The sequence below is a fragment of the Tenebrio molitor genome, chromosome 9 (assembly GCF_963966145.1).
Source record: "Tenebrio molitor chromosome 9, icTenMoli1.1, whole genome shotgun sequence".
NCBI lineage: Eukaryota > Metazoa > Arthropoda > Insecta > Coleoptera > Tenebrionidae > Tenebrio > Tenebrio molitor.
The window spans coordinates 16422215-16431431 of NC_091054.1; the positions used below are offsets into that span (position 1 = coordinate 16422215).

The following is a 9217-nucleotide window of genomic DNA, read 5'->3' on the forward strand; positions in this document are numbered from 1 at the left end:
AAATTTTTAAAAAGAGATTGCGGTACTATTCCTGTTGCTGAAATTATAAATGGTGAAATCGAAATTTTTTCTAAACACCAAAGATTTTTCATAGCAACGGAGAGTTCTAAATATTTATTAATTTTTGTATTACATATATGTCTGTGTTATAATATAATTTTGAATCTCAAAATATAGTAGATAGGTACAATCGCGGCCATCCAAAAGTGAACGATAGCTTGCGAAAATTTCCGTATTTTTCGTTAGATTAAATCAGGCTGTATTCATTGACGTTCGTGCAGCAGGCGTTACTATTTTAATAATAAAAAGTTGTAATAATAAAAGTGAGACTGAGAAGTAATTAATACATTATTAAAGTGAAAGTAAACTTTAGTAAAGAAACATTTCCAACACCTATTCGCATTGGCCTCTCAAGCCTGTTTTCTTGCCAACCCCTCTTTATATTGAAGATGCAAGTCTTACTGCAATGTAATTCTCTCTCCACAGCAGTCAACGACCAATTTTCTTCTAGCTTTGCAATAGCCCTAGCTGTCTGCATCGGAGAGAGATGTGGCATTTAAAAAAAATAGTTTCAATAAATTTTTTATCGCTAGTGTCAAACTTTGACATTTCAGGACGCCTATGATTTAAAGTAAATATCAAACTATAAAAAAAAACGTTCACTTTTGGATGGCCGCCATAGTACCTATTAATATATGTATTGAATAATATATCCTCTTCCCAAAGCAAATTTAGTTTTCAACTATTTACTACATATTTTGTTTGTAATGTATGTATGTAAAATAAGAATTTAGTAAGTTCTGTGTTATTTACTTACTTTTTTGTTTAAAATACATATCGGGATTTTACATAAAATATTTTATAAATAAATGTTACCTAGGTACATGATTTAATTAAAACAGTTTTTAATAGATTTGGACTAAGTTGTAGGTAAATAAACAAACTAATTATTACTATTAGAAATTTTATTAATAAACCCATTACATAAAAAAATGTCAAAAGTGTACTGAAGAAGAAGATGTAGAAAAGAAATAAATCTTCAATAAAGATACTGTTTAACATGCTACAAATAAAGAAAAATCGAAATTCCTCTGATTTCAGATAAATATTATGTTTTGCTGATACATATAGCTAGCTACATAAAGTTCGAAAGAATTCGTTAAAACTCATTTTTTAATTAAATAATAGACGGATATGTAACCAGAAATGATATATTTTGTTTTAAAAACTACGTGAATCACAACAAACAATACGATACGTGCCATTACAATCTTTATAGAGATTAAACGAACTTCTTTATTACTGTGGGCGTGTATTACATTCAAGGAAACATTACACTCGACGATAGTAAACGGAATTCCCGCACGAACTCAGTAAAGTACCTCTTTCATATCAGCACTTTCGCTCTCTATAAAACCGATTCTCCAACATCCACTTTCATCAGTTCATCCAGAACCGTCTCAGAAAACAACAAAATGCAAAAAGTACTAATTGTTGCATCTCTCTGCTTGGTTGTGGCCTTGGCCTTGCCTTATGACCTCGTCGAAGATGAACAAGGTCAACATTATTATCTAGTACCGGTGTCTCGTGTAAGGAGGTAAGTTTCAATTTTTCTTTTATTGCCAACAGTTTCTCAAAGACATGTTTGTTCAGGGAAACCAAATGGGATATTGAAGATCCAGGAAAGTTGAAAATTCAACACAGTGGTACCATTTTCAACAACGGCGACCACAAATTAGATGGGGAAGCTTATGGTTCTAAGAGTTTGGTCGACAGACGTGATCCTGCGGTCTTCGGTGGGAAGCTGGATTACAATCACAACTCTGGATCAAGTCTGAGCGTGTCAGCTCAACATAAGGAACACCGTGGTACTAGAGTTGGAGTTGAAGGAAAATACAATTTGTACAGGAATGGACCTTTCCATGCAGATGTTTCTGGCAAATACGATAGAACGTATGGTGGTGCATCGTCCAATCCGTCTTTCAGTACTCACCTCACAGGAACAGTAGATTTTTAATCTGGAATGAAGTTCTACTCGCATTAATTTAATTTATTTTATTTATTGTTAATTATATTAGGATAAAAAAATTCAACCAAAGAAGCTACAAACAATATAATAAAAAATTGTCAATGCTAAATAATGTTGTTGTGTTAATTTTATCTTGGAACTCAGAAAATTATTTTTTTTCTCACTTAAAAAGAAGTTACCATTTGTTAAGTTATTATAAATAATAATTGCCACCTGCAATAACCTAATAATTTATTAAATCAAGGAATTATAGTACAGATTACAGATAGGTGAAGATACAGTTGTTTTGATAAAAATCATTGAGAATTAATTTCAAAATCAATACAGCGTGTATAGATACATGCTGAATAATTTGTTTTTCAAAATGTATATCAATGCATTTTTATTGAATAAATACATGTTTTAGAAGCAATTCAAATTCCTTTTCTTAATTTTTACCTCAGATTAAGGTATAGTCAACTTGCAGTCGTTACTTCCAATGGTGAGGAGAGGTGAAAGTGCGTGAAAAAAAATTGAAATGAAATTGTTTTGATAAAAGTTATTGACGATTGGTTTTAACAGAGGTTATTGTGGTCACAGACTTGCAAATCATTATAGGAAACATGGACTGAGTGATATATCGGGTGTGTCAAAAAGGACGGACAGGCGTTTTAGCAGCAAAGCATAGCATAACATAGACCCCGATTTTGTACCAAAAACTCTTCTGCAGCTTTCAGTTAAAAAAAAACTCTGGGAAAGTGAAAATGAAAATGGCAGCAACGCAATAAGTAACTAAAAATACCGCATGTAGTTGTCATGGTTAGATTTTTTTTTCTCAGTCGTTGGTCAAAACGCCTAATATCTACATTTACACTGGAATGCCTGCCGTTAGGAAAACGTTGTTTATTAAATGTTCATTTGACCAAAATGGTATATTATGTTATGAGGAGCAAAAATGAAGTTTTATGTGTTGCGGCTGGTAAAGTACAATTTTTACGTTTTTGCGATAACGTCGTTATCTAGTAACTTCATGTATGTTGGAGCTAGGATCAGAAACATATTTGAATTGATCATAAATAACTATTATGCTTGAAATTTGTTGACAATTGCTTCGAAAGGTTATGTTTGTAATCAATGTAATAAGTGAAAGAAATTAAAATTTGTCAACATTGACAGAGGCATAAAATATAAAATAACCACATAACCACAAAGTAACCAACAATAAATCAACGTGCCGCTTTTTTTGTTTTTTTCTGTTTCGGTCGTTTGAATAAAGAGAAAGTGAGGAAGGAAATCGTGACGTCACCTCAAAAGGGTAAACATTGGAGTATAGTTTGGCTGCCGAATATACATATTTATTTTTTCTGCGATCGTGTTTTTAGTGGAAAAAGTGCCTCTTAATTGCACTAGTGCAATAAAGTCTTTATTGCACGCATCTGTCAATAGTCTGTCTACGATCGTGCAAAAAGTGACTAAGTGAGTGTTCATCGCATTTTTCACACACGACGCACAGGACTGAACTGTTGTTTATCGTTGTTTTTTTTTCTCGTTTTTTTTTTGTTCGATCGTAAAAAAAATGTTGTATGCAACACGTACAAAAAGTATTATTGCACTTGACGTGTTGTCCCACTCGCCTGCGGCTCTTGGGATAGATAATTTTCACGTAGCGTGCAATAATCATTCACTTTTTGCACTTGTTGCATAAATAACTATTAATATTAATGAACTATAGAAGGGAGATATGTTTTTAGGAAAGACTTCACCGATAGCGCAAATTGATTATTTTCGACACTGGTTAACATCCCAAAATTAACCAAAAGTTTAAATTACTCTCATTTGAGATAATTATTTTATTTTGCTAATATAGGTACATTTCTATACAAATTGAAACTTTAGAAATATGTAATTCGTTTAAATTTATTTTGAAATAAAATAATATATCCGTACCTGGGAATTATTTGCTTTAAAAAAATAAGTACATAATTCACACCAAACTACGATACGTGCTTTTACAATAATTTTTATGGAGATTAAATGAACGTTTTTATTATAGTCAGCGTATATTCCATTCAAACAAACATTACATTCGCCGATAGTAAACGGAATTCCCGTACGAACTCAGTAAAGTACCTCTTTCATATCAGCACTTTCGCTCTCTATAAAACCGATTCTCCAACATCCACTTTCATCAGTTCATCCAGAACCGTCTCACAAAACAACAAAATGCAAAAAGTACTAATTGTTGCATCTCTCTGCTTGGTTGTGGCCTTGGCCTTGCCTTATGATCTCGTCGAAGATGAGCAAGGTCAACATTATTATCTAGTACCGGTGTCTCGTGTAAGAAGGTAAGTTTCAATTTTTCTTTTATTCTCAACAGTTTCTCAAAGACATGTTCGTTCAGGGAAACCAAATGGGACATTGAAGATCCAGGAAAGTTGAAAATTCAACACAGTGGTACCATTTTCAACAACGGCGACCACAAATTAGATGGGGAAGCTTATGGTTCAAAGAATTTGGTTGACAGACGTGATCCTGCGGTCTTGGGTGGGAAGCTGGATTACAATCACAACTCTGGATCCAGTCTGAGTGTGTCAGCTCAACATAAGGAACACCGTGGTACTAGAGTTGGAGTTGAAGGGAAATATAATCTGTACAGGAATGGACCTTTCCATGCAGATGTTTCTGGCAAATACGACAGAACGTATGGTGGTGCATCGTCCAATCCGTCTTTCAGTACTCACCTTACAGGAACAGTAGATTTTTAATCCGGAATGAAGTTCCTTTCGCATTAATTTAATTTATTTTATTTATTGATAATTATATTAGAATAAAAAATTTCACCGAATTGTAAACAAGTTACAAACAATATAATAAAAAATTGTCATGAATAATAATGTTGTTTTGTTAATTTTATTTTAGCCTATAATGTTACTATGCCAATAACTCCTTAGCGACGATTTGCGTAAAGATGCATTTAACAGCACTAGTGTTGTAAAGAAAAAATCTTAACATAACGAAACTTTATTAGTAGGCATTTAATCACATACATAAGACGTTATAAGACATACATAAGACAGCTGTGGTACGTATGCTGAAGTATTAGGCTTCACAAAAGATTTGACTACTACATTTTCGTAAGTTAGTAACATGGCCTCCACCATAGATATTTTTGTCCAAACTGAAGACGCCACATACTTCTTGGACTAAACAGAAAACCATGATCAATGCAATCTATGTAACACTCACTTCAAGACTAACCAATTCAGAAACGTATGCTAACATTACATCCTCATCAATTGAGTCCGATTCGAGCAGTCGAAGCGAGCGGACCTGTTTTACGGCGCGCGATAAGATAAGCGGCAAGTAAAAACGAGGTAGAATGAAAAAAAGTGATAGTGAAAGCGAGAGAGACGAAGATCACAAAAGGAACAGAGAAGAAGGACGAGAATCAGAAGAGAGGATTAACCCATTTCGGAAAAGTAAAAAAGTGGAAAGATCACCTGTTAAAAAGGCAATGGATGAGGAAATGAAAAAGATGTTGGAAAAAATTATGGAGGATGTAGGGGAGATAAAGGAAGAGAATCGGAAGATAAGCCGGGAATTGGAACAACTGAAAAGTATGATGCGTGAAAAGGAAGAAAAATGGGAAAGAGAAAAGATGGAATTAAAAGAAAAAATGACAAAATTGGAGGAGAAAATGGAAGAGCAGGAAAAAAGAGTGAGAAAAAAGAATATTGTCGTAACGGGACTGGATGAAGAGGAATGTGAGAACGAGAAGAAACTGGAAAAATGGATGAAGGCAGAATTAGAGGTTGAAGTAAGGGTGAAAGAGATGTATAAAATAAATGGAGGAAAAATGATTGTGGCAGAACTTGAGAGCTGGGGGGAAAAACGGAAAGTTATGGAAAATAAAAGGAAACTAAGAGAAAAAAAAAGGAAAGAGAGTGTACATAGAAGATGATATGACAAAAAAGGAGAGAGACACACAGAAGAAATTAAGAACGCTAGCCAAAGAAGAGCGAGAAAAAGGACTGCGGGTGAAAGTGGGTTATAAAAAGATATGGATAGAGGGAAAAGGTTTTAGGTGGGATGAAGAAAACGGGAAGTTACATACAGCAAATTTTTGAATAAGAGCGTAAGAAAAAGACGACAGGGCAGAAAAGGGAAAACGAACATGGAGAGGAATAAAGGAGAAAACGAGCAAATAAGAATAGTATTCTGGAATGTAGCGGGAATAAAAAATAAAGAGAATGAGTTTTGGAAGTATTTGGCAGAATTTGACGTAGTGGGATTGGTAGAAACGTGGGTGGAAGAAAAAGGCTGGGAAAGATTGGAAAAGAGAATGCCGAGAGAGTTTGAGTGGAAGTGTCAATATGCAGAGAGGGAAAGCAAGAAAGGGAGAGCGAAAGGTGGGATTATAATGCGTGTGAAAAAGGGACTGGAAGAAGAAAACGGATCTGGAGTAAAAGAAGAAAGAGGGTTTATGGAAAGAACGGTAAAAAGAAAACAGAGAAAATTGAGAATTGTAACAATATACAGCAGAAGTATGAAAGAAACGAAGAGAATAATAGAAGAGCGAGTAAAAGAGCAGGAAGAAGGAACTCTGGTGATTGGGGGGGATTTTAATGCAAGAATTGGGGGAAAAGGAAGGCGGATGGAAGAACAACAAGCAACAATAGAAAGAAGACCAACAAAAGATGGAATAGAAAACGCAGATGGGAGAGAACTGGTTAGCTTAGTAGAAGAAAGAGGATGGGACGTACTTAATGGAAACTGCAGAGGAGACGAGAAAGGGGAGTACACGTATATTGGATCGAGAGGGGAGACAGTTATTGATTATGTTATGGTGAATGAAGAAGCATGGGATAAAATAGAAGAATTTAAGGTGGGAGAAAGAGTGGAGTCGGATCATATGCCATTGGAAGTGAGGACAAAAGGAAGAGAGAAAGAGAGAAGTATGAAGGATGTTAAAAGAAAAATTGTGAAGAATATTTGGACGGAAGAAGGAAAAGAAAAGTATAGAGCAAGACTTAGGGAGACAAAATACGAAGAAGGAGAAATAAACGAAAAAGTGAGGGAGCTGAGCGAGAACGTAAAAAATGCAACAGAAAAAAAAGAGATAGAGATAAGAGAGAAGATGGGGCTGTGGAAAAACGAGTGGTGGGATAAAGAATGCAGGGAAGGGAAGCAAGCAGCAAGAAATAAACTAAGAAATTGGAAAAAAGAAAAAGCAACGAAGGAAGAGTACAAGAGAGCACGCAAGAGGTACAAATTAGTATGCAAAGAGAAGAAGGAAAAGAAACGGATGGAAGAAGAAATGAAGATGAAAGGTATAAAGACGGAAGAAGAGGTGTGGAGATACATAAATAGGGAAAGAAAGAAAAAAGGAGAAATAGTGAGTGATAGAATTACTATGGAGGAATGGAGAAAGTACTTCAGTGAGTTGTTGGGGGGTGAGGAAAACAGACAAGAAAAGGAAAAGAGACAACACAGAGTGGGAGAAATAGAAGAGATAACAAGAGAAGAATTAGAGCAACAACTAAGAAAACTGAAAAGGAAAAAGGCACCGGGGAGGGACGGTATACAGAACGAATCGTGGATATATGGAACTGAAAGGGAAGTTGATAGGTTGTTAGAGATAATGAATGGAGTGTGGAAGGGAGAGGGCTTCCCCCAGGAGTGGAAGGAGGGGATAATATGCCCCATATATAAGAGAGAAGAAAAGGATACAGCCAGCAATTACAGGGGGATCACGCTCCTTAATACGGCATACAAGGTATACGCGATGATTGTGGAAGAAAGACTGATGAAGGAAATGAATGAGCGGGGTGCGTTACCAGACGGGCAGGCGGGATTTAGGAAAGGTAGAGGGACTATGGACAACGTATATATCTTGAATCATATAATAGGAAATGAGATAAAAAAGAGGGGTAGCAAGATATATGCATTTTTTGTAGACCTGAAGGCGGCTTTTGATAATGTGGAAAGAGACTTACTGTGGGAATACTTGAGAAAGAAAGGGATAAATGAGCATCTGGTAACAAAAATAGAAGAGATATATGAAGAGACGATAAGTAAAGTGAGAGTGGATGGAAAAGTGAGTGAATGTTTCAAGACGTATAAGGGAGTAAGACAAGGTTGTCCACTAAGCCCCAGCCTGTTTGCAGCGTTTATAGGAGATATAGAGGAGATGTTCAGGAAGGGGCAGGCAGGGGGGGTCGTGGTGGGCAAAGAAAAAGTGTGGTCTTTGGCATACGCGGATGATTTGGTGGTGCTAGCGAGAGAGGAGAAAGGTATGAAAGAAATGTTGGGAAACATGGAGAAATATATGAGGAGGAAAAAGTTGACGGTGAATGTAGAGAAATCCAAGATGATGGTGTTTAGAAAGGGGGGTGGTAGGAGAAAAATAAATGAGTGGAGATGGGAAAAGGATAAAATTGAAGAAGTGAAAGAATTTAAGTATTTAGGTTATGTGATGAATGAAAGAAACACAGCAGCAGCACATGTGAGAGAGTTAGTGAAAAAAGCGAATAAGATAATAGGAGCGGTATGGGGGATAGGAGAGAGAAAATTTGGACATGACTTTAGAAGGAGAATAATGATGTTTGATAGTCTGGTGAAAAGCGTGATGATGTATGGAGCGGAAATATGGGGATGGGGAGAGCAAGAAGGGTTGGAAGGGGTGCAAGGAAAATATTTGAAATGGGTGCTAGGAGTAGATAGAGAGACACCGGGCTATATAGTGATGGAGGAAACAAAAAGGGATGGAATAAGAATAGAAGCAGGAAAGAGAGCAATAAGATTTGAGGAGAGGTTGATAGAGAGAGGAGAGTGTAGAATTTTGCAAGAGTGTCTGAAAGAAAAAAGGAAAGAAATAGGAAAAGGGGTATGGAAAGAGAGGGAGGCATATTTCGAAAGAAATGGGTATGCGGGAGCGGAGATAGAAAGAATGCGAGAGGGAGGCAGAGCAATGACAGATGAATTGGTGCAGAGAGACAGAGATGTGCAAGTGCAGGAAAGAAGAACGAGAATTAGGGAATCTAGGTACAATGGGAAGTATGAAAAAATAATAACGGAAGAACTACCAAAGTACCTAGGAAGAGAGAGTAGAAAGGAGAGAGTGATAATAGCAAGATTTAGGTGTGGAAATGAGGAGACAGAGAATAAATATTGGAATGAGGATAGGATTAGAGTGTGCAGGATGTGTGG

The 9217-nt window shown here is 36.0% G+C and overlaps 1 protein-coding gene and 1 long non-coding RNA gene across 2 annotated transcripts; both read left to right on the top strand.

Annotated features, from left to right (window-relative positions):
- The first annotated feature begins 1422 nt into the window (after positions 1–1422).
- Positions 1423–2141, top strand: LOC138139092 (uncharacterized). Its single transcript, XM_069059258.1, has 2 exons — positions 1423–1597; positions 1654–2141. Exons 1-2 carry the CDS (start codon positions 1476–1478, stop codon positions 2015–2017), a joined length of 486 nt encoding a protein of 161 aa, XP_068915359.1. The 5' UTR covers positions 1423–1475; the 3' UTR covers positions 2018–2141.
- Positions 2142–3889: 1748 nt separating this feature from the next.
- Positions 3890–4497, top strand: LOC138138266 (uncharacterized). The gene is made up of 2 exons (XR_011162001.1): positions 3890–4353; positions 4410–4497. It is a non-coding gene; the product is annotated as an uncharacterized lncRNA (long non-coding RNA).
- Positions 4498–9217: the final 4720 nt, after the last annotated feature.